Source organism: Pholis gunnellus (genome assembly GCF_910591455.1).
Source record: "Pholis gunnellus genome assembly, chromosome: 4".
Classification (NCBI taxonomy): Eukaryota; Metazoa; Chordata; class Actinopteri; order Perciformes; family Pholidae; genus Pholis; species Pholis gunnellus.
In genome coordinates this window covers 2570070-2594441 of record NC_136530.1, presented here as the reverse complement: position 1 = coordinate 2594441, position 24372 = coordinate 2570070, and the positions used below count along the sequence as shown (strand labels likewise).

Below are 24372 nucleotides of genomic sequence, written 5' to 3'. Positions count from 1 at the left end.
ATGATAAAATCACAGACCGACCACTGTCAAGAGGAAACACACAAACACTTTGGTCCAACTCAGCGCCACAGCCAAGATTTCAACAACAAGCTACTTCCTTTCTCCAAACGTACAGGAAGAGAATTCTGCTGGAGAAACACTAGAAATGAGCAGAAACTCTCAAATCTAAATATGTTACATCAAAGAAAACAGCAATTTTAGAACGTGACCTCCGAGTCCTCATACGGTAACTACGGCCCAAGGTAAAAATGGGAGGAGTTATACAGCCAGCGGCAAGTTAGCTTAGCTTAGCATAAAGATTGGATGCAGGGGGAAACAGCTAGCCGGGATCTGACCAAAGGGAACATTAAAAATACATATATTTACCATTTTACATGAGGGTCGTAATGCGCTCCTCAACTAATGTAACGGCATTTTAACAACAGTTATAATCTACAAAATATCAAGAAAATCGTGAATGCTTTTTAAAAATTGTATTTATTCGTTAAAACAAGTCTTAAAACAAAGAGACTGAACTAAATCAGAAACAATTAAAAGTTGTGGGTATTAAGTGTCTAGCTGGGAATGAACTACGTTCCCGTTAGTCGAGTCAGGAAATGAAGATTAGTGGCTCTTTTCAAATCATTTTAATCTTTGGGTTTGGGGGGGAAGGTGTCAAGTATTATGACAAAAATCTCAAGTCTAAGTGAAGTCAGAGTTAAGAGTCAATTATATACTTGAAATACTTCAAGTCAAGTGTTTTATTGCTCTATTCTAAGTCATGTGACTCTACTCCACACCTTTGATTGGATAACCAGCTGTAGCTTCACATTTTATATAAAAAAAAGTATCAATATTCTCAAGCAAAGAAGTGAAGACAACAGAAGGTTTCATTATTGCTTTAAGTGATTTTATATTTTTCCAAGTCAGTGTGCAGAACTAGACGGCAGACATTTTGACTCGTGACAGCAGCAAAAGCACAAATTAAACTACATGTTGTTAGCGATGACTCGGTGCCGTTAAGTTTCCCCAATGAGCCGCGACAGCGAGTCAGCCTGGAACGTTCTCCTGCAATGACGCGTCAAAAAGGTCTAGAACGGGATGAAACAACCCCAGAAGCTTTTGATTAGTTTCTATTTTTAATGGAATGATTTCTGTGTGTAGATTTCATGGTAAACAAAAAGACATTTTGACGGGTCCCGAGGCGCCTCAGATGCTGCAGGCCTGTAGCTTCTGGTCAGCCAGCTTGAGAGACACCCAGGTGTTGAGCATGGAGGCCCTCAGCTTGCACCAGACCAGGTGATCGGTCAACCCGAAGATCTGCGCCGCAAACTGAGCGGCGGCCTCGGGGGAGAGGATCGTGGAGCAGCCGAGACCTGGACCAGAACAGAGGAAAGGTTACGATACAATAATACGATTCGAGATCTCGCAGTTTAGTTGACCGTACCAGGCAGGAAGGTGAAAACGCAATAATGATCGTTTAGAGCAGGGGTGGCCAACCCGCGGCTCCCGAGCCGCATGCGGCTCTTTGCCCGGTTTCATGCGGCTCTTACGTTCATATCGAAGTTTGTATTTGTGTTTTTTTAATGTGCGTGTTCGCTTCGCTTGAGTTAAATACGGTATTTTCGTCAAACGCGCATGTGCGGCCACAGATTACGTTCCTCGTCGACCCATTTAACGCCGAGACGGACTGTTTGAAAGCCCCGCTAGTCACAGATGAGGATGCGGCTGAGCTGGAGATGATCGATCTTTGTGAGGAGGACCAACTCAAACCTGCTTTAAGGGACGGGACCATTGAGTTCTGGAAAAGTGTGCCAATGAAAAAATACCCCAATGTCAAACGGGCTGCGCTTAAGATACTGTCAATGTTTGGGTCAACATATGTCTGCGAGTCTGTGTTTTCTACCCTGAAACACGTGAAATCAAAGCATCGATCTGTTCTGACTGACACCCATGTGAAAGAATTGCTTCGAGTGGCAACAACGGAGTACAAGCCAGATTTGAAGAGGATTGTTCAAGGCAAGGAATGCCAGAAGTCCCACTAAGTAACATGCATAGTAAAAGAAAAACACTATTGTAAATTATTATATTTTTGTTTGTGGACTTGGTTGAACTGAGAGTTTGTCTGTGTGAGACAGTGCACACAATGTTCATTGTTGAAAATGACTGGCCTGTGGTCTTAGGAGTCAATTTCTGTCATTATCATATTGGTGTGTGACATTTACAATAAATCTGGCTGAGCAAAGGTATGTGTGTGTGTGAGGAAGGGATAGGGTGATGTTCATGTGTGCCCATGTGTATGATGTGGCTCTTTGCGGTAACACAGTAAAAAATGTGGCTCTTGGTCTTTGACTGGTTGGCCACCCCTGGTTTAGAGGTACTGGCTGTGTGCACGGGTCTTGTCTTGTATTGCACATTAATTCAGGAAGTGGTGCGCTTACCGCTTGGCATACGCAGGGAGGACCAGACGTCTTGTGCCCCCCAGTCTGGAGTGAGAGGCGGGCAGTTGATGACGGGATACGCCGTGTTTCCAGACATCACCGGGCCGAGGCCGTTACTCCGGCCGGCCACGGCCACAAACACGGTGGGTACACCGTCACCTGGGGAAAAGAAAATATTAAAGACGCGATAAGATGGAACCAGGTCCTCGAGTTTTATCTTCTTTAGAAACGATACACACCTTCATATTCGGCTTTGATGCGAAGCGTCTCGTCTGGACCCTTGTGTGCCGAGGTGACTCTCAGGATGCAGGGGATCCCGTAGGAGGTGCAGGCCTTCCTAATTTTTTCACAGTGAGCCAGGTCCGAGGTGGAGCCCATCAAGACCACCACCCTGCCGCTGGCCTGGTGCTCCAGCAGCAGCTGGAGACGCAACACAGCACGCGTTAGCTAAATGCAAGGCTGTGCAACATTAGCGGAGCAGTGGCCACACAATGACTTTTGTCATAACAGACCAAAAAAAAGGGGAGTAGCAGCAAAAAAAAAATGTACCCTTGGCTAAGCTACATAGAAACCAACCTCGGTTTCTGAGAGGTGGAGCAAAGTGTCTTAAAGCTGCATTCTCTCTAGTGTCCACCAGGGGGCGACTCCTCTGGTTGTATAGAAGTCTATGAGAAAATGACTACTTCTCTCTTGATTTATTACCTCAGTAAACATTGTAAACATGAGTTTATGGTCTCAATCTCTAGTTTCAAGTCTTCTTCAATACAGCATGATGTTCATTTAGTAAATGATGGTCCATTTAGAGTCAAACAGACCATAAAGCAGGGGATGCTTTAGGGCGGGGCTACACGGTGATTGACAGGTCGCTGCCACAGGTCTGGCAGTTGTCAGTTTGCGTCTTACAACTTTAACCCTTTCGCAGCGTGTTTTCACGTCATGGAAGTTAACTCTAAACATCTTCAGTGTTTGGTCATTCTTGGCTCCGCCCTCTTGTGTCACAAAAACAAGATGGTGACGGGAAAGATGCCAAATTCAAGGCTTCAAAACAGCAGTCCACACACACCAAAGGGAGACATCACGGTGACCACATTTACTTCTTTTATACAGTCTATTGAAGAAAAGCTTTTTAGAAACATATCTCCTTAATTCAAACCTCTCCGGGTAACAAGTATCACTATTACACAACGTTTAACCGGGACGAGCTCCAAATCCACTAAACCAGCCTAAAAATGAAGAAAACCTATTTGTCTGACCCTGGTCGGAACTGGACGATGCTACGCTATGATTGGCCAGTCTGCATTCGAGGGCGGGACTTAAGCGAAGGGTCAGGTGATTTATGACTAAGAGAATTAAAAAAAAAAGTGAAGTTTCTTCTTTCAGGACTGGCATTGAGTCACTTTAAGGTTTGTAGAAATAGTCGAATGTAAAATCAATATATTACAAAAAGAAATCCAGCAGCTGTAAGAAGGGACAACTAACAACTCGAATGAAGAGTTTAAGAAACAGAAAACAGAGGAGAGCAACACAGCGCAGACACAATGAACTGTGTATAATGAACTGTGTGTGTGTGTGTCTGTTGAAACATGTTGATTAAAAGCAAACAAAAGCCGGTCCAGATAACAGACGGTTTGGGTTCAGTGTACCTTGACCCTGTCAGAGACCCACTCAAAGTTCCTCTTCACCATCTGCATGGCCTCAGGGGTAACTTCCTTCAGGTCGCGGTAAACCTAGAAAAGAAGGGGGAAAACCGGTTATCTCAGCTTTTATAGTTATTCTTTAAAGAAGGGTCAGAGGCCAAAGAGGAGTCCTGACCTGCTTATCCTTCTGCTGGCTCCGGTCTCCAGCCGGCCACAGCCTCCACGAATCGTTGTCGATCACGTCGGCGAGGACGATCTCTCGAGTCTTCGCGTTCACCCCAAACTCGATCTACAAAGCAGGGAAGACGATGCTGAATTGCGAAGCAGCTTAAAAGAGTGAAGTAGAAAAGAAGAAGTGTTCACATCAAGTTATCATGTTAAACCAGCAGAGGGCGCCGCCGCGCCGCATACCTTCATATCCACCAGCGTGCAGTTCTGAGTGGCCCAGGACTTCTCCAGGATCTCAAAGATGGCCACAGTGCTGCGGTTCATGATGTCCACCTCGCACTGGCCGATGGTGAGACCGGCCAGAGAGAACTTGGTCTCCAGCAGCTGCTCCTCCGACCACTGGGGGTCGTTGTTGGCGTCGTCCTGTCAGAAAGCAACAGATTTGCATAAAAGATGGACGGAACAGTTGGACACTTTTGAGTCACGTTGCAACACTTAAGAACAAAACATTAGCGAGGCAGTGTGTGTGTGTGTGTGTGTGTGAGAGACTCACTTTAAAGAACATCTCCATCTTCAGGGGGGAGAAGCGGTAGCCTTCCTTCACCCCTGGGTTCCTCTTGAGGAAGGATCCGGTGGCCACTCTGCGACAAACCCACTCGATGGGAATCATCTCACAGCGGGCGGCGACGAACGCCGTGTCCGAGTGCTGCTTCACAAAGGCAGTCTTAATGCCTGGAAGACAAAGAAAAGGGTAGATTATTACAAAAATGCCTCAGACGTATTAAAACAGCTCCACACTCCAGATAAAAACCCAGCAGTACTTCAGATCTTCCACGTTATGTCCCTAAAATGTAAAAAGGTTGAATGTGGTTGGTCACGTTCTGGGGAATTAAGTCACAAGACAGACATGACTGCACTCACGAGTGGCATGTGGGTTACACTTATCCCAATTACTGTTAAATTAAAGAAAGGAGGAGAGTCATTTTGGGCCCTAAATGTTAAACATGCACCACGGCCCCTCTGCACGTCAACGTCACTGCGTGGATCCGTCAGGTCTGGACGTGAGATCAGTACGGGAGGGTTTGAGAACAGCAGGGATCACTTGAAAAACTAAAAAAAGTAACAATTGTGACTGAATTTTGTGCTAAAAAGGGTGAAAAAGTGGCAACATGATCATGTGTTCTCAGTGGAGCTGAAACAATGTATCAGTTGATGAAACAATTAAATTAAACTGTTTTGTTTCAGCAAAAAAAATGTGAGAATTTGTTGGTTATTAAAATAAATCCTTCAGGTTTTTGACGGTTTGTCGGAGAAAACAAGCAATTTGCCAACGTGGGTTTTAACCTCTTAACCTTCTGAGAACCAGAATAAAAGGTTTTATATTAATGGGGACAAAAGAAGCATATTTTTTTTTTCTTCTCTCAATTATAATATATGTATATATATATATTTTTAATAATATGTCCAATGTAGTGGACATCAGGTCAATGCTTTTCCCCAAAAAGGGCAAATTACAAGGAACGATTTGGTAAAAAAAAAAATATATATATATATATATATATATAATTTGTAATTCTTTCTCATTTGATGAATATTGTAAACAAAAATTTAAAAGCTGCTCTCTTCCTCCACAACATTTTTTTAACAATACTTCCTGCATCACTCATCACTCAGTGGTTTAAAACATGAGCGGAAGCAACGAAAGACAAACTGAATTGCCGGTTCTTAAATTGTGATTTTCTTTTGTTTTCTGGTTTGACCTGTGATCTCTTATAAATAAATATTTTGTGTGTGAGAGAGTTTTTTTATGTAAATAAATATAATTATACCCTTCTGGCTTTAACCCAAGTTGCTCGACATGTGGGAAAGTTGCCTGGGGGGTTAGGGAGTAACCTGGCAGAGTTCCTCCTCAAACTGATCCACCAACTAACCCGATACTAAATGCTCCTTCAGCCCTCACCAGCCTCCTGCAGCAGCTTGAACACGCAGCTCGTGGTTCTGTTGGCGATGGCTGCCTTGCCCTCCATCTGGTCCTTCCTCACTGCGTTCCCAGCCGTGATCTGGTCTTTGGACTGGACCAGGACCAGTCCGGGCTGATCCGCGAGCTCGAAGATCTGCTTCGTCTTCCCCTCATTGAGCTTCTGTCCGATGTTTAGCTCTGGGGGGGAAAACAACAACCCATAATGACTTGTTGGCACATTGTGGCACATTCTCCTTGTTAAATACGCATTCATAGGTGGACTGACTGTACCTGGTGTGGAGGCCATGATGCTGCTCTGCAACACGCGACGATCCTGAAACACAAAAACTAAAAACTCAACTTTTTTGATTTATTTGTTTAAAGTTGCGAGATGGAGAGGCGGCAGGAGGCGTGCAGACAGCCAGGGAGCAGAGGGAGGAAGTGAGAGTCTGTCTTACGTGCTCTGACAACCAATCACATCTCTTAACTCACTCAGGCAACCAATCACAGCAGCGCATTAATGACCACGTGGTGGGGAGGAGGAGGAGGAGGAGGAGATGCTTCAACTCCAAATATTGGCGAGGAAGAAGAACTTTTGTGGAGTTTGTCCTTGAACTAAAGTCCCATTTTGTTTCTCTTCAGACAAAAACAAGATACTGATTTAAAAACAACGTAATCAATCGAGAACAATCCGGACTGGTCGATTAATCGGATACAGGTTGAACTCCTCGCGGTGGAAACACCACGTGTGTTGGGATCCTTTACGTGATATCAGTTTACGGCCTCTCTTCTGCTTGTTGACGCTTTTTTGGGGGTTCCGGACTCGTGATTGCAACAATGTCAGCTGAGTTTGTGTCGTTTTAAAACCACGTTTTGCACGCGGAGAGTCGACGCTTTGCACGTGCTCAACGCGGTCAACAGTTGCCAGGTATACGCACGAGCCAGTTATCGCCCGGGGCAACGGAAGCGCGTGTCCTCCGGACCTGTGTGTGTGTTTGTGTGGGTGGGGGGGTTAACTGAGGACCGACGGGATGGAGTTCGAGGCGTCCGGTATCGGGGAGGAGTGCGGGGTGTTCGGCTGCGTGGCTGCAGGAGAGTGGCCCACACAGCTGGAGGTCGCTCAGGTGTTGACGCTGGGGCTCGTGGCGTTACAGCACAGGTGAGTTACGGAAATGTGTGCGTGTGTGTGTGTGTGTGTGTGTGTGTGTGTGTGTTTACTTTGTCTGTTTACGTCTGTAGATTTCTCCTAAATAAAGTGACACAAAGAGAAATCATAAACTCTCTCTCTGTAAAAACCTTTGATTCTAATATGTCAACAACATGAAACAAGAATAATGAACCCGGATTTATCCAATGTTCGTATTTATGTTTTAGAAATGTATGCAAATTAGCAGATATTTAATAAGATGATGCCTCATTTGCAGAATTAAACATTAAATTCAGAAACCGTGTAATATAAAAAGTAATTGCTTTACTATAAGTAATCAACAGGCTCAGTTTCTTGGTGATGTTTCACCTCTTTGGACTCCTTAAAGTCTTCCTCACTGAAGAGGAAACGTTTGAAATTCAACCTAACGAATCACACTCGGCCGCTACAGAGAACCAGCGAGTACGTGTTACATTCTGTAAAGAAGAACAACGCTTAGGTCTCAGGTGTTAGTTTGCTCTTCTGACGTGAAGCAGTTTTGTTTTTCATCAAGACAATATAACTTTAAAAATGACTCTAATGCTACAAAACGTTATGAGAAAGAAAAACTGAGCAAGTCAGGAATGACAGAGATCCCACTAAGTAGCGGTGGAAGTACTCAGACCTTGAACTTAGTAAAAGTACCACAGTGTAGAAGTACTCTGCTTCAAGTCCCGCATTCAAAATATGACTGAAGTCAAATGTTTTGGCATCAAAATGTACTTAAAGTACTTTAAAGTAAAAGTACTCCTCGTGCAGAATGACGGTTTATAATAATATTCATGATTGCTTTATAGATTAATGTGTTGGTGATGATGTCATCGGCTGGGTGGTTTGATAATATACAATCAATAAAGTTTTATCTTAATCTATATTAATACATCATATTTATTTGTTGATTATGTTTTTGTAGTTTTATTTGAATCTGCAAAGAAACTAAAGCTGTCTGACAAATGAAGTAAAATAAAAAGTATTATTTGAGTATAAAGTATCTTATTATGGAAAATACTACCTCAGAATTGTACTTAGTTACATTCCACCTCTGCATAAACGTCATCAAACTAAACACTGAGCATCAGATTCACTCTACATATTGTAAGAGGTAGAGGTGTTTATTTCATCTATTAATTCATCTGCTGCTGCATTAATCGTCTCAATAAAAAATATTTAAATCGCTTGTTTGATCCGACCAATAATCCAAAACAATAATTTAGATTATTATCACATTAGATTCTCACATATGAGACGTTTTGCTTTTTCTTTTTTTTTTGTTCTTGACTAAAACGATAAATTGATGGATTCTGTCGATCAGCTGACGGATCGATTGACTCGAGGCGGCTTCAACAGACGGACCGATGCATCGTGTGCGTCTACGGCATCGGGTCTGACGCGACGTTTTCCTTCGGATGAACTTGCGTTAAACGTTTGTTGTCACGTGTGCTCAGGAGGAGTTACCTCTGTCTCTGGGGACGGACTGCCGCAGGCGATGGAACGCACTGAATTGATCTTCATTATGGGGACGTGATCCTGCTCCTCTTTACACCAGGCCGCCACCGCATCACTGCCACAGTCCAGTCTTTTCACGGGCGTCTGGAGTGAGAGGTCTGGGGGGCAAAGGGAGCGGTTTAAAATCTGTTGTCCTTACGTTACCTCGACACTGTTCTGTATTTAAAGTACACATTTAGATCTTCATGGACGAGGAGAGTTTCCTCTTCTCTTGGTCTGAGGTCATCATGAGTTGTGCCTCCTGTTAGCAGGAACAACCAGACCCTCACACGTGATTTAATTAGGAGGCGCCATCATGGGACTCAGCGAGTCAGACATTAGCACGGCTTCAGTCCGTCGAGGACGTCATGTGACGCACAAAAGTGATTTAAAAGATGGACGTTTCAAACCTTGATCTGCAGCTTTCCTCTTCGTTCTTCTGTTTGCTGAATGGAGTTCTTCTCTCTTCACCTGAGGTTCAGAAGAGCCTGAAAACAACACTCGCAGTCACAATATGCACATATGTTCGGTATTTATTGAGCTTTAGGAAAAGGTTGTTTGTTTCCCATTTAATTGAAGGATTTTCTTGGATTAAGATTTAAAACATTTTCTTTTCTCTTTTTTTAAATAGCCATATCTGAGATTTCTACTCCTCTCCCAGTACGTGCCTTTTTAAGAATATTAATATTAATACAGATTGGAATAACATTTCTACAGCAGAGATGGGCCTCATTCACCAAAACCTGAAGTCCTGAGAAAAGTCTCATGTCTGATTCGTGACTGCAGATTTGTTCGTACCCACGTTCTTATGACGATGAATCGCATTGTCCCCGTGAATTACAAGCGCTGGATAAATTGAAAGCCAGTTGATCACATATCATCAATAAGTGAAGATAAACGGCCCGCCGATCCACTTTAAAGGGCGCGAGTCTGCAGGGCCGTGTGCACGCGCATCAATTTGAAAAGAAAAAGTTGAGAGAATTAAGTAAAAAACGGCCAAAACGAAAGTCTGAAGACGGTGAAGCACCGGACTCGTAAAAACGTAAGAAAAGACTTCAATAGTTCTGAAGTGAAGGCCAACCCCACGTCCATGTGTTAGTCGTGGATATAAAATAAATGATGTGATCGATCACTAATTATTGGATGGCGTGGTTCCCAATTAACATAACTGAAAGTGTAGTGTTTATTTATTTTAAATGATAAAAACATTATTGTAATTGTTAAAATGTTTATTAGCAATTTGGGGGGAACCGACCCTTTTAAGGCACCGTCTATTGTCTATTTTTATTCCATAACTCGTCTTCATTCAGACTAGAGGAAATAAAACATTTATTTTACTACTTGGTCTGTTTTGCATCTGTAGATTTCTACTAAATTCACCAAAAGTTACCATTAGATAATGCCTCATTTGCATATTTTAACACAACCTTTCAGAAAACTTGTAGTAATTGTCTGAATGTCAGTAATGAACCGGTGAAGTTTCTTGTTAAATGTAACCTATTCACCTTCAGTGTCTTCCCTTTTTTAAATGCCAGATATGTTGACATTTGGGAGATGATGAATTGGATTAAAGTGATGGAACATTTTAATTTGGTACATAATAATGACGGAACTTCTGAAGGCACAAGAGGTATAAAGTGAAGACAAAGCTGCACATGAATACATAATGATATTGGACTCACTGATTAATCTGTGCTGCTGATCCGAGCGAAGCTCCTGGACCGAACGCAGCCTCGGCTCTTCGTTGTTCGGCGTAACGTTGAGGTTTGTGGACGAGACGGAATTAGAACTACAGGTCCGGTCCTCGGTTGGTCCGCTCATCGTTCTCGCTGTGTTCGTCTGATCACGATCGTTCTCCTCGCGGCCCTCCAGCATCGTCAGTCTACCCGAGTCGGCGTGTTTGTCTGCAGCGCCCGTGTGGTACGGCGAGCCGTTAGTTGTGCGATTCATAATGGCGTCCACCTCGTCGTAGAACCTCATGAGGCGCCTCGGGTCGGCCTCGTCGCCCTTTCCTCTCTGGAGGGACCGGTAGAGGTACTTGAGGTTTTTGTACTTGGTGTGGCACTGCTTCCAGTCGCGTTCGATGCCCTGCTGCATCAACCTGTTGGAGATCTGGACGAAGATGTCCCTCTTCCTGGTCGAGCTCTCCAGCTGCCGGCACACGCGCTCATCGGACCACACTTGGATCAGCGCTCGCACCTCCTGGTCGCTCCAGTTGCGGCCCGTGTCCGACACCGTGACCACGTGGAACTGCTCGGAGCTGGACGGGTCCGCGAGCATCGGATGGGCCTCTGGAGTGAAGAGAAACGGATTAAGAATAGACGAGATTACATGTGCTGCAAACTGCACTCACGGATGGATTACTGAACGGGCCCAAAGACACGTAACAGACAGGAAGAGACTCAATGACCACAAAGACGCATAAAACGACCACAAAGACGCAGAATGACCACACAAAGAGGTTAAACATGCATGTCTGTGCTCAGCAGCCCATTGTCTCATAATCGGCCCATGACTGCTCTGGTTATCTATGCAGCGTACCTGTTCCTCTCCATTTGGCTTCCATGTCTCCATCCATATCGTAATCATCGCTGTTGTCATCTGAAAATAAAAAAAGAGTAAAGAAATCGATTTCTCTTTCAGCCCTGAATACTGAACTAAAACATGCTCTACAGACTGAAAACGTACCGTCATCAATTTCAATGACGGCCTCACTTTCTGAGGCCGGCGTCTGCAGCCTCCCCGCTCCCATCTCTCCGTCGTACAGCCTCTTCTGCATCTCCGTGGTCCCGTTTTCCAGCCCCCGGTCCAGCAGAATGGCCTCCACCTCCTCGAAGAACTTCATGTACTTCCCGGGGCCGCCGCCTCCGACGGCGTGAGCGCTCTTGGCGGTCTTGTAATCGTATTTCAAGTTCTTGTATTTAGTCCGACATTGTTTCCAGTTGCGCACCACCCCGAAGGTTCTTTGCATCTGCCGGGCCATCTCCTGGAAGATGGACTTGTTGCGCAGCGTGCACTTCAGGCGCTCTCGAATGCGCTGGTCGGCCCAGACGCACAGCAGCGCTCGCACCTCGTCGTCCGTCCAGTGGCGGCCGCCCTCCTCGCTCACGCTCGCGGTGTAAGGAAGAGCCCGGTGGATCAGACCCTTCATACCTACACACACACACACACACACACAGAGTTTTGTTGTTGGAATAAAGAACACAAGTTGGAGCTTGTATTCTTTATTTGCCTGCTAGTCTTCCTGAGGTTCACACAAAGACAGGAACAATTAAAAACAAGTTCAAATCAAGAAAATAAGTAACAGAATGTGTTATTCTGGCTCTAGGCTGCGCTCACAATGTTTACAGCAGGCAAAAGTTTTCTACTTCAGTCGGCGGCTTGAACCAGTTTGACTGACTTGTTTATCCTCTGAGCTGTCGGGAGGATTAGAAACGAACACAGTCGGATGTTGAAACCTTCTATTTACCTTCCTGGTTTGGGACTGAGGAAGAGTAGCTTCCTCTCTGATTGTCTCCCACCACCTCCTCTATCTCCTCTTCCTCCTCCTCCTCCCAGCTCTCCACCGGCCTCCCATCCCCTCCTGGGCTGTAGTTTGCTGCTGCGCCTGTCTTCCTGGTCTGGAGTCCCAGGCTCCTGCACTTGGCCTGACACTCCCACCAGCCGCGCACAACGCTGAGCCTCCTCAGACGCTCTGAGATCGACTGGAACGCGGTCTTGCTGTCGCCGGCGTGCGGTGCTCCCACCTCCTCGTCCCACGCCGACACCAGAGCCAGCACCTCCTTCTCCCCCCACTGCCTCTCCGCCACCTCACTATCACCTCCTCTTTGTCTCTTTGCTCCTCTCTCCATGTTCTGAGCTGACCTGGAAACGCGTTTTTTTCTCTTCTTCTTCTTCTCTCCCCAATCCCTCTGTCTCTGCCGCCCGGTTCCCTAGGCAACCAGGCGGTTAAGCCTGAAAGCAACGCCTCCATGCTGAATAGCAGCCTCACCACTGGCTTAAGCTGTGTGCCGAGGGGGCGGGGCCAGCGGTAATCCGAGAAGCAGCTTGGTATTTGGCTGAAAGACTGCAGCGAGGCGACTCTCCGTGTATATATGGGAGCTCCACAGCAGAGAACCAGACGTTTCTGGTTTCTTTTCTGTTTTGCTCCAAACAAACCAGTTCAGTTTGCCTCAAGGCTCACATCCAGCGGAGACGACTCACATCTGAGCTCTGCAGAGAAGAGACTGGGTTGTAAAAACACTCACTCCCCCACTGATTTATATTCACACTGGTACAAATTAACTTCCGTGTGTGTTTGTGTGTCCACTCAGGGGTCAGGAGAGTGCTGGGATTGTCACCAGTAATGGAGCCAGTCCGCCCACATACGCATCCCACAAGGTAACCCCCCCCCCCACCCTTTGTAGAATTAGACTTTGACTGTAAATAAAAACAGGAAAAACAGACCGACCTATATTACCATAATGGTCGCTGTAGAGATTGTGACCTGGTCGTTCTCTCTACAACGTGACGGCTGCATATTAATATTTAATTTAATTTGTGCAGATCACATTTGTATTGCTTTACCTTTTTATCCCCACATGATGGTCTATAATGCATTATAAACAAACTCATAATTCGTTATAGTCTAGAACTGTAAGATTATAGTTATAATCACTCATAATACTTTATAACAATAACACATTAGAAACCTTTTTTAATGACTTATAAGGTCAATTATACACCTTCCTAATTGTCAATGTATTGTAATTCTCATAATGCATTATAATCTTTATATAAAGTCTTCTGATACTTGACCGTATAAGTCATTATAAAATGCTTTAAATGTGCTGCGGTTATTGTCATAAAGCATTACGAATATATACGAAGATACACTGCTATAAGCAGAATATAACGTATAAGAAGTAGCAGTGTTTCCCCTAGGTTTACAGCTTGGCGGGGGGGGGGGGGGGCTACTCTACTCGCAGGAGAGCGGCTGTTACCAAGCCGGGTGCAGAGCAGTTACTGGGCCGTAGATGCTTGGCGGGGGGGGGGGGGGGCGCTACTCTCAGTCAGAGAGACTGTTGCATCGTGCGCGCACATGTGTGAGCGTGCGGATCGCGGTGTAAAACGCGCGAACATGTAGTGACAGACGTGACATGCCGGCGTGTAAATAAATTAAACACAATTAACTCGTCCTTAAGGGGGGGGGGGGGGGGGCCCCCCAATAACATGGTAGGGGAAGGCTTTATTGCATTTAAATATTGAGTTGACATTGCATAACTCACTAAGGTAATCCCATATTCATATAAGTTTACACTGTGACATGGAATGAAATATAAATAGTGTGAATAAGCAAATTGTTGCGTTGTGAACTAGCCAAACTTTAAATTATAATTTGATTGCAGTTTACTATAAATATTTGTCCAATTCAAACATCTTATGATCTTAATTATAATTGACTCTTTACCCCTTTACCCTCCCGTCTGTCTATGTGACCCCCCTCCTCACCCTCCACTAAGATACCACATTATAATTGGATGTCATATATATTTACCCATCTTAAATATTGATACAGATATTAACATATTGTGTACTACTGTATACCCTAAATGTGTCACTTTTTGCAGATTGTGTAACTGAATTGTATTATGTTTTCTCTAGGGAATGGGGTTAGTAAACACTGCTTTTGCACCCGAGGCTCTTCTGAAACTGCGCTACGGTAACCTGGGTATCTGTCACACTCGCTATTCAACCACGGGGATCTCGGAGCTGCAGAACTGCCAGCCCTTCGTGGTGGACACTCTGCATGGCAAGATCGCCGTGGCACACAATGGAGAGCTGGTTAACGCTCACGCCCTGCGGAAAAGGGTGAGGATGGAGCCGTGTGTGTGTGTGTGTGTGTGTGTGTGTGTGTGTGTGTGTGTGTGTGTGTGTGTGTGTGTGTGTGTGTGTGTGTGTGTGTGTGTGTGTGTGTGTGTGTGTGTGTGTGTGTGTGTGTGTGTGTGTGTGTGTGTGTACTTTCTTCTAACTGGACCTCAGAGCTTTTTGGCTGAAGTGCCTCTACCGTGAAAATTCAGAATAAGCCTCCAGAATGTCAAAAATGATGCTCTTGTGTCTGTTATGGTCTCATTTTGTGTAGCAGCACAACACTAATCCTAAGCTATCAATCTGCACATCACAGAATCTGGTGAATCGGAGTAAATAACTCATTATCTGACGATAACAATGTGCTTTAATATGTTGTGACAATAGTGTGTGCATGAAGCATTAAGTTGTTGAATTTTACTCCTTTAGCTGCTTGCTAGTTAGCTAGCTAGCTTGCTAATTCCACCATGCCTTTGTGCTACAGAACATAAAAGCACCACACTGCTGGGCTTGGCCTATGTTTAGCAGGACTTTACTGTTTTTAAATTACCGTTCATGATAGCCGTTACCCTTTAAATTAGCTTATGCGTATTGATGGCACTAATGCTAATTGATAGCATTCTAACTATTGTAATGATTATTGTCAGGTAAGAGGGCTGTAAAGAGTCTGTTACGGTGACAAAAACGGTATAAACTCTTATCAACATTTGTGAATTTGAGTTTACTTAAAGGGCTGGGATTAGTGTATGCTAGGGACTAGCATTAGCTATGTGTGTGCTAGCGACTAGCATTAGCTATGTGTATGCTAGGGATTAGCATAATCGATTCACAGGCTAATTTAAAGGGTAAAGCCTATTGCTGCCTCCAGATCAGCTTATAGCTAAATTAAATTGCAATAGTCGTGTTTCAACCAGTAGAGAGTAGTCACGATGCATATTCATAACATAATATGGGAAATACAAAAACAAGAGCTTTGGGGGTTTAGTTGCTCTTTAAAACATGGATAAAATATATGTACATTGTGCAGGTAATGCGCCACGGTGTGGGCCTCTCCACCAGCTCAGACAGCGAGCTCATCACCCAGCTGCTGGCTCTGACTCCACCTATGGAGGAGCAGGACGCACCCAACTGGGTTGCCAGGTCAGTGTTTTGACTTGACTCTGCATGAATACATTAAATTCTACACTATTTAAATACCCTTTTTTTTTAATATTGTAGAATAAAAAATCTGATGAGTGAGACGCCTACGTCGTACTCTCTGCTGGTGATGTTCAAAGACGTCGTCTACGCCGTGCGCGACCCTTACGGAAACCGTCCGCTCTGCATCGGACGCATCGTTCCCGTCTCTAAACTGCACAGTTCAGGTATTCATGTTTGTTTTACATGTGACATGTGTTTGTGCTTGGAAGACTCCCCCCGGACTTCTACTACTGATGAATACAAGAGCTTAAAGAGCATTTTCTCTTCTGTCAGAGGTCAGATCTGTAAGCTGCTGGAGGATTAACATCATTCTTTGTCTCCTTTTTTTTTCCCGGTCAGGAGCCGGAGAGGAGGACACCGAGGGCTGGGTTGTGTCATCAGAGTCCTGCAGCTTCCAGTCCATCGGTGCCAAGTCAGTTTTAACCACACGAGTGATATGTTCTGCATTATGAGTGAAGCATTGTGGGTATTGATTGGCCATTTTCACATCCTTTCCCGGTTCTCAGGTATTACAGAGAGGTCCTACCGGGAGAGATAGTCCAGATATCGAAGCACGGAGTCAAGTCTCTGAGCGTTGTCCCTCGTCCTGAGGGAGACCTCCCTGCCTTCTGCATATTCGAATACGTCTACTTTGCCAGACCGGACTCTATTTTTGAAGGTTTGAAGCTTTGTTTGAGCTTGACTGTTTTGTCTTTCTTGCAGAATTATTAATAATAATAACTTTTATTTATATAGCACCTTTAGAAAACAGAGTTTATAAAGTGCTTTGACTGAAAGCAACAGTACAATAGATGAAACAAACAAACAGCTGCGAGCTGGCTCATACGGCGGCAACATTTCTGTTCTATATATTTTGGGATCCAGACGTGCTTTTAAAAAGTTATCAGTAAAATGAATTCTAAAACGAAACAGGGGAGCCGGGTGGAGAGAAGCCAGGATTACTGAAACACCTGTGTGAAGGTGTTGCATGCTCAGTATTTGGCTCCACTGTGCTGCAGGGCAGATGGTCTACACCGTGAGGCAGCGCTGCGGTCGGCAGTTGGCCATCGAGGCTCCGACGGACGCGGACGTGGTCAGCACCGTGCCGGAGTCCGCAACTCCTGCTGCCCTGGGCTACGCTCAGCAGGTCAGTCCGCCAGCTCTGGAGAAAAGATGTAAACACGCCGGCCGTCTGATGGAGCTCACGCGCCTCTTTCCTCTTCTTCTTCTCCCCCCCCTCGTAGTCCGGGCTGCCGTACATAGAGGTTCTGTGTAAGAACCGCTACGTCGGGAGAACGTTCATTCAGCCAAATACCCGCTTGAGGCAGCTGGGCGTCGCCAAGAAGTTCGGGGCTTTGACCGACAACTTTGCCGGGAAACGTGTGGTGCTGGTCGACGACTCCATCGTCCGAGGCAACACCATCTCTCCCATTATTAAGCTGCTGAAGGAAGCCGGGGCGGCCGAGGTTTGTTGACGAGGATGTGACCTAACGCTTGTCTATGAGGCGACATGACACAATGTGTTTAAAGTGGTCCTAACTCAACCCTCAGAAGATCGTTTTGGTTCCCAAGATGACACAAAATGATATGTGCTTCTTGCTCATTTTTATGTTTTTGTCTAATATAATTTTACCCGTACAACATTATTCAAAATAAAACGGAAAGCAGCGTTTTATAGTCGATGCACTCCAACACGCCTGCAATAAAGAGCAACTTGTCGAATATCCGATGTTGATCTGGGAACAGGTTGATGATCAAGAGGGGAAAAGTCAAAACAGTGCATGTCGCTTCAAGTGTCAAACCTTTAGATTTGGTCGATTTTTTTGAATTTCTATTATTTGAGTGAAACAATGGAGTTGTTAGTTTTTAGCAGTCTGGAGCTTTGGGCTGTTTCAATACTAACGTGCCATCTTCTGGATGCATAGTTCAATTTTTAACTGTAATACAGATTTACATTCGTGGGCTTTAGGCTCAGTCACCATCGTGTTACTTCCTTCTGTGACTTAAGCAGAATTTATTTCAATGAAAATCTTCCAGATTTAGCACTTAAAGGAGAATTAGTATTCTGACCTGTACTTCCTCGTGGACAGGTCCACATCCGGGTCGCCTCTCCCCCGATCAGATACCCGTGTTACATGGGCATCAACATCCCCACCAAGGAGGAGCTCATCGCCAACAAGCCGGAGTTTCAGGACCTCGCCGGATACATCGGTAAGTACTAATACAGCGAACGGCGGCATCTTTGACAAACGTCATATATTGGAAACAAACTGATGCAGTTCTTGTCTTCACTGCTTGTCGCGCAGGTGCAGCCAGTGTGAAGTATCTGACCGTGGAGGGCCTGGTGTCGGCCGTTCAGGAGGGCATCGCCTCCCTCCAGCAGAAGGACGAGATGATCAGCTCCAGCAGCAAGTCCAGCAAGAGAATGGGCCACTGCACCGCCTGTCTGACGGGGAAATACCCGGTGGAGCTGGAGTGGTAACGCCGCCACCAGCCACACGCTCCGCTTTACAGCGAGCTCCCGCGGCCAATGAAATGGTCTGTGTAGACTGGAGAAGAAGTGGTCGTCCATTTGAATACTGCCATCAGAGACTCTAAGAGATGTGTTAACTACATACAGCAGATGTTCTCTACAGAGGAACGTCATCCTGCTGGGATCCTTTCACTTAAAGGGACAGTAGTGATGTTCTGTAATGTTTGTATGAGGTTCTTCTTCGGAGCAGAGTAATGTTCTGCTGTGGACGTATTTTAGACTCCTAACAGAATGTCTATCAGTGTGAGTGAACGCTGTATTTAGAATGTGTTCACCTCTTCACCGTGCTGTCAGACAGACCTTTCTGAGGGAACTGAAGCTGTTCTCTATGATCTCTACAAAGACACCAGACTCATTCACTGAAACACTGATTCTACCTCACAACACAGGAGCTGCTGCTCTGCTGCTGCCTCCGTCAGTTAGTGAGTTTATTTTGGTGTTTTTAAGTGTTCGTTCAGATTCATCAAAGTCACACAACACTAACTGATGGAGGCGGCAGTAGACCAGCAGCTCCTGTGTTCTGAGAGGTAGAATTACTTTATTTGGGAATGGAGTCTGATGTCTCGTGTCTTATTCTAAATATAGCGTTCACTTAAACTAGACATTCTTTTAGGAGTCTAAAATACGTCCACAGCAGAACATTACTCTGTTTCTATAAACGTATCTACTGTAGTAGAACCCTGACTGAGGAGGAGAACCTCACACACTACAGAACATCAGTACTGTCCCTTAAGTTGAAAATATGAATTTTCATAACATCCAGTGTTAGTCCATGTTTACTACATCCTGATGTCACCACAGGTGTCTCATCACACTGATGCCTTGTTTTGTTTTTTAGGGTTATTTTGTAAATGTATCAGAAAGGTTCACATTCTAAGCATTATATAGAATTTATTATGTCAGAAAAGCGCACAAGGCTCGTGACCAAAAAGTCTTTATTTTCTTTATCACGTTTACTTTTCTAAAAATGAACCGTTAGGCTCTTTAGTTACTTTGTTGGATATTTTGTTTCCTTAACTTTAAAAATGTGCATGAATATAATGAAAGTTAAATAATAAACAATAACTGCAATGAAAACATGTACTTCAGCTATTTTCTTTCTTTAAACTGCCTTTTGACAGTCATTTTTATTATAATAAACCGATAAAAACATGAGGCTGTATGTACGTAGATAATGATGCACCATCGCACAACGAGTAAAAAGGTTTTAGTTAGAAAATATACGAGAGAATGAAACAAACAAACCGATGGTGTTGACGCAGTAAGAGATCAAAAACTAATTGACACAAACAAGGACCTCAGAAGAAACTCCTCACTGACAGACGATAGTTTTCCTTCTGTGGACACGCAGATGACGTCCCTCTTCACCATTTTCTGAAGAAAAGAAGGAGATTATTAAAAACACATTAATACTCAGAGGTCAGAAAACAAACATCACATCAGAACTCATGATAGTCACCTCGGGGAGAATCTTCTGCTCTCCAGTGAACTTCCTGTTGAATGAAACAGAACGAGTAAAGGAAACTGATTTAAAAGAACAATTACACAAACTAAAGGAACACTTCACCCCCAAAATGACCATTTCTACATCGGTTACTCGCACCGTGCCGCCTTGGATCCTTAAATAAAACAGATTTTCTTGGCATGCCTCTACAGCGAATGAATACGTGTCTTAAAGGGCCAGCGTGTAGCACTTTATGGGGATCTATTAGCAGCAATGGAATTAAAAATTCATGTGTTTTCGTTAGCTGAGAACGAGCCCTTCATGTCGACATATGGAGCCGGTCCTCTTCAGAGTCCATGTTTCTACGGTAGCCCAGAATGGACAAACCAAACACTGGCCCTAGAGAGACTTTCACCTTTTTAAGTTACCTGAAGGCCACCGTAGTTCTTAGTCAACTAATCAATCATTTTACCGCCGTCTGACTTCTCTTTCTCCTAAAGTATGTAGTATATATTATTATGGTATGGATGACTTCTGAGCGAGGCCACCGGCGTTCCAATCGGTGGCTCTTGTTACCGTCTTAGAAAGAGAGGAGTGAGCGGACGAGTATTCAGTCGGTTGCCACCAAATCCTGCACACTGTCCCTTTAAATAGTCAGTGAGCGTACGATGGATGAATAAGACTCAGATTGAGCTGCGAGAGTTCGTAAACAGATGTTTTGATCTAGATTTGCCTCCATTTACGTCCATTCAAGAGGCAGGCGAGAAGAGTTCTCTTCTAGAACTCTCAAGGTAACACGGGGTGAGGAACTGATATAAAGCCTCCTGGAGCGTAATACGATGTTTAAAGAGGAGGCTCACCCATTCCAGAAAAATCAGCAGCAGACGCGTGACTCATCCCGGTTTCCTGATGTGCATCTGCCGAGCGCTGCTGCGCGCAGAGTCTTTGAAACATGCTGGGTTTCCTGGAGCTGTAGGAGAGACAGCGCCTCAGCATCTCTTTGCCGTGGCGTTTGGACCCCGGTGAGGACGGGCAGCGTTCGTCCCTGTAGCGTTTGGACTGCGGGTGGCCGTCCCAGTCCAGCTCCCTGTGGCGTTTCCTCAGGAGGGAGCGGTGGGGCGACAGGGCGAGAGCTGCCAGGGCCGAGGAAGAAGAAGAAGACAGGACTCTGCTGGCCTCTGGGCTTTTAGCACAGAAGCGGCAGTGGAGCCCGCTGAAGAAAGAGGATTTGCTCTGGCACACAAACTTGTGGTAGAGCTTCAGAAAGTCCTCGTCGAGCTTCTTCGGGGAGTAAGAGACACAGAGCGACGGCAGGGAGGAGTCAAAGGAAAGGTGTCGCCGGAGCCCGTGGCGACCTTCGGCTGCTGCCGACTGAGGCGAACGCAGCTGTGGGTGGAGGGAGTGTTGGGAGTCTTGAGGGTGAAGCATCCTCAGTGGCACAGCCGGCTTCTGCGGAGGGGTGGAGATCAATCTGGGCCTCGAAGGCTCTCTGGAAAAGCTTTCCCCAGAATACGTTCTCGGGCTTCTGGAAAAGCTTTCCCCGGAATACGTTCTCGGGCTTCTGGAGAAGCCATGAGGAGATCTACTGAGGCTGGTCGTCGTCATCCTTACATGTGAGGGACTCTGCCTGACCGGGGAGCCGTAGATGTCTGGTCTTTCTCTGACGGTTTCCGATGCATACGTGGAGCAGCGATCAGCCTGCAGCGAGTGTGCGTTGAGCGAAAGCCTCCTGGCCCTGAGAGACGGGTCTATGGGTGCTTTGGCGGCGGGATGGCAGGGTCGCGAGGGACTGAAGGTGCATGCGGAGGGCTGCTCTCCCAGCCGGGACGCTTCAGACACCGTGAAGGTCTCGTTCAGCGAGCTCTCTCTTGGCATGAAGGTCTCAGAGGGACCGGATAAGTCCATCACGAGGACCGGCTGGTGCGGCTCCCTACGCGTCCTCCGAGGAGACTGCTGCTGCTGCACGTTGTTCAGCGTCCTCAACGGAGACCGAGATGCTGTCTCAGTCCCCATGAACTGCCGTTTCACGGGGCTGTTTCTGCTCTCCTCCAACAGCGTCTGGCTGGTTTCGTTTTCTGGATTCCCGCCGGCGTGCCTCAGCGTGACGACGAAGGTGTTGCCGAGGTTGCTTCGGCCCGAATGCCGTCGCCACCGGCGGTACCTCCTCAGCACCGAGTCGGCGGCCTCGGAGACGTACTGCCGACGCCACGCCCGTCCTATCCGGCTGATCATGTCGGGGTAGAGCTCCAGCAGAGAGCTGCCGTGACTCCTCAGGCTCATCTCCAGCACCTCGTCTTCGTCCTCGGGCTGGACCTCCGTCTCAGAGACGTTCCTCTGACTCTCGTCCAATGAGCTCACAGTGAGGCCGGTCAAGTCGATTGTGGACATCCCTGTAGGGCGCAACAGAGGAGAAGAACGTCACATACAGTTCTTCTCTTCTCATTTTCCATTTTAAAATTCCATTCTTCTACAAACGTCTCTCTCTGTAGATCTCTGAGACACTTTATATATTTTACATTTCTGCAACAGCTTTCTCTGCCATGTTGTGTTTAAAGGTTTGCCCGTTGCTTTCTTGCTCTTACCGTCGTCCTGCTCAGACAACTGTGTGGCGGAAACACAAGTGTCATCAGCTCCGCCATCTTGATACGAGAAGTCCAACTGTTGAAAACAAACCACGATGACTTCACGATGTGCTGGATATTCTATATACGGAACTGCTGAAGTGAATTCAGTGCATTTACCTGAGAGTCTCTCGTAACGTCCGGGGCTGTGGTGGAAGAAATGTCAAAAGGAATAATAAATATACAATTCATGAACATCTCTGAGTTGCTATTCGTGTATTTGGTCGTGGAGACTTACCTCTCATCGACTCCTCTCTTAAATCTGTCAGGCTCTGAGGAGACGACAAGTGTTTGATTATAATCGCTGAACACATATTTAATATCTAAATCCACTGAGGACTCGCAGCTCATAACATATCGATTAATCAGCGTGCGGGAAAAAAATTAAATATGAGATTTAAGATTCTGAATCGATTCACAACTTTTAAAAATGTATGTTTGAACGAAAGAATCTGGATATTGACGGGCAGTAACCCTACGTACCAGGTCCAATGAGTGAGTCTGATTTGTTGATAAACATTGAAAACATTTCACAATTGTTCGACAGATTCACACCTTTATAAACCAGGTTACTGTGTTTTGTGCAGTGTTTGTTCATCGCGACCCAAACCTTTGATTCCAGTTTGCTGATCTCTGCTTTGGACAGAATCATGTAGCGTTCAAGATCTTCATCGTGAAAAGAGTTGAGAGAAAGAAGCACAATGAGAACACACGACAACCGCAGACATGGAGACAAATCACCGACTGTTAGTTCAACCAATGGAAAAACCTACAGCTGCAACTTTATTTTAACATAATGTTATTATTAAATCAGTAAAATGTCTTGATTGATCATTTAGAATAAAAAGGTGAAAAAGCCCACAAATCCTCAGAACTTAAAGGTGACGACAAAAAAAAAAAAAAAAAAAAAATTATATATATATATCATATATTTAGAATGGCATTATATACACAACAGTGAACAATAAATCAATTATTAAAAGTGTTAATTAATATACTGTTGATTGACTAATCGGTGGATCAAATTCAGCAATAATAAAAAAAGACAAAAAACATGCTCACACATTGATCATTTAAACTAACTTATATTAAGATTTCCTGATTTTTTCATATTAAAATTAATTCGTTTTTTTCCAACCAAGACATTTAAAAAAAAAAAAAATCACTGGATTAAGAAACTGGGATTTCACATAATTCAACATTTCTTGCATAATGCTACAAAAGAATTACTCGATAATGAAAATAAATTTAATAAAATAAGCGTTAGTTGCAGCCCTAATCTCTTCATTTCTATGTGCGTTACTTCCTTTTGGCGAATTGTTAATAAGGACCGAAACATATTACTGCTACACATCCTAAAGAGAGTAACGTTACTGTAACGTTACGTTACTTACTTTGTGTTGTTGTGCTGTCGAGGTCCACCTCCACTCCTCCATCTTGGTACTGAAGCTTTGAATACTGTAGTAAACAGAAACAGACGTGATGTTCAAGCAAACATCCTCAGAGTTCATCGTTAAAGTGAATTCAAGCTAACGGTAGCTACGCTAAGTCACTCCACTGACGTTAACACAACAACCGTTAAGCCCGCTAGCCTCATTGAACACACCTTGTCTATGAGTCGTTCCAGTGAGCTTTTGTAGTTGAAAGTATTCAAAAACAATCGTGTATTTAAACCGTCGTCCATGTTGCATATAAAAGTACGTTTATTTAAGTTAATAGTAGCAGCAGGCTACTTGTTCGAAAACAAATGGCGCTCTTTAGGTTTAAAATTGTTTCTCGGGACCAATGATTGGACAGGGTGGCCTTCACTGTCAATCGGAAATCATACTTTCTAAAATAGCGCTCTTGAATATTTCAAGTTGAAAAAAAGGTTTTAATTTGTTTATGTCAGT

The 24372-nt window shown here is 44.9% G+C and overlaps 4 protein-coding genes across 4 annotated transcripts; 1 reads left to right on the top strand and 3 right to left on the bottom strand.

Moving 5' to 3' along the window:
- Window positions 1-1099: 1099 nt before the first annotated feature.
- On the bottom strand, window positions 1100-10837 carry LOC306695434 (multifunctional protein ADE2-like). The gene is made up of 12 exons (XM_079158670.1): window positions 10539-10837; window positions 9267-9344; window positions 8827-8975; window positions 6477-6519; window positions 6186-6383; window positions 4779-4957; window positions 4469-4648; window positions 4233-4346; window positions 4064-4147; window positions 2660-2840; window positions 2421-2579; window positions 1100-1355 (listed from the first exon to the last, which is right to left on the bottom strand). Exons 1-12 carry the CDS (start codon window positions 10834-10836, stop codon window positions 1189-1191), a joined length of 1830 nt encoding a protein of 609 aa, XP_079014796.1. The 5' UTR covers window position 10837; the 3' UTR covers window positions 1100-1188.
- On the top strand, window positions 6774-19753 carry ppat (phosphoribosyl pyrophosphate amidotransferase). Its single transcript, XM_079158672.1, has 11 exons — window positions 6774-7344; window positions 13170-13236; window positions 14500-14706; window positions 15731-15843; window positions 15922-16067; window positions 16243-16315; window positions 16410-16561; window positions 16902-17029; window positions 17127-17348; window positions 17973-18093; window positions 18189-19753. The coding sequence occupies exons 1-11, from the start codon at window positions 7217-7219 to the stop codon at window positions 18362-18364; spliced, it is 1533 nt and encodes a 510-aa protein (XP_079014798.1). The 5' UTR covers window positions 6774-7216; the 3' UTR covers window positions 18365-19753.
- Window positions 10953-12837, bottom strand: LOC306695382 (zinc finger and SCAN domain-containing protein 20-like; the record flags this gene model as incomplete). Its single annotated transcript, XM_079158612.1, has 5 exons — window positions 12326-12837; window positions 11545-12009; window positions 11398-11457; window positions 11001-11147; window positions 10953-10957 (listed from the first exon to the last, which is right to left on the bottom strand). Exons 1-5 carry the CDS (start codon window positions 12705-12707, stop codon window positions 10953-10955), a joined length of 1059 nt encoding a protein of 352 aa, XP_079014738.1. The 5' UTR covers window positions 12708-12837.
- On the bottom strand, window positions 19655-24014 carry LOC306695435 (uncharacterized protein). The gene is made up of 8 exons (XM_079158671.1): window positions 23875-24014; window positions 23091-23146; window positions 22719-22752; window positions 22601-22626; window positions 22442-22517; window positions 20720-22249; window positions 19875-19908; window positions 19655-19789 (listed from the first exon to the last, which is right to left on the bottom strand). Exons 2-8 carry the CDS (start codon window positions 23130-23132, stop codon window positions 19780-19782), a joined length of 1752 nt encoding a protein of 583 aa, XP_079014797.1. The 5' UTR covers window positions 23133-23146; window positions 23875-24014; the 3' UTR covers window positions 19655-19779.
- Between the last annotated feature and the right edge of the window lie 358 nt (window positions 24015-24372).

Bases quoted from the DNA above. Each gene is read 5' to 3' on its own strand.
- LOC306695434 (XM_079158670.1), bottom strand. From the start codon at position 10,836: ATGAGGTTCTACGACGAGGTGGACGCCATTATGAATCGCACAACTAAC. The intron at 4,958-6,185 runs GTGAGGGCTGAA...TTTGTCTTCCAG, and splicing joins CAAGCTGCTGCAGGAGGCTG to GCATTAAGACTGCCTTTGTG. The intron at 2,841-4,063 runs GTACACTGAACC...TTGCGTCTCCAG, and splicing joins GGGTCTCTGACAGGGTCAAG to CTGCTGCTGGAGCACCAGGC.
- ppat (XM_079158672.1), top strand. From the start codon at position 7,217: ATGGAGTTCGAGGCGTCCGGTATCGGGGAGGAGTGCGGGGTGTTCGGC. The intron at 16,068-16,242 runs GTATTCATGTTT...TTTCCCGGTCAG, and splicing joins CTCTAAACTGCACAGTTCAG to GAGCCGGAGAGGAGGACACC. The intron at 17,030-17,126 runs GTCAGTCCGCCA...CCCCCCTCGTAG, and splicing joins CCCTGGGCTACGCTCAGCAG to TCCGGGCTGCCGTACATAGA.
- LOC306695435 (XM_079158671.1), bottom strand. From the start codon at position 23,132: ATGATTCTGTCCAAAGCAGAGATCAGCAAACTGGAATCAAAG. The intron at 22,518-22,600 runs GTAAATGCACTG...TGTTTTCAACAG, and splicing joins ACGTTACGAGAGACTCTCAG to TTGGACTTCTCGTATCAAGA. The intron at 22,250-22,441 runs GTAAGAGCAAGA...TGCGCCCTACAG, and splicing joins GTTGTCTGAGCAGGACGACG to GGATGTCCACAATCGACTTG.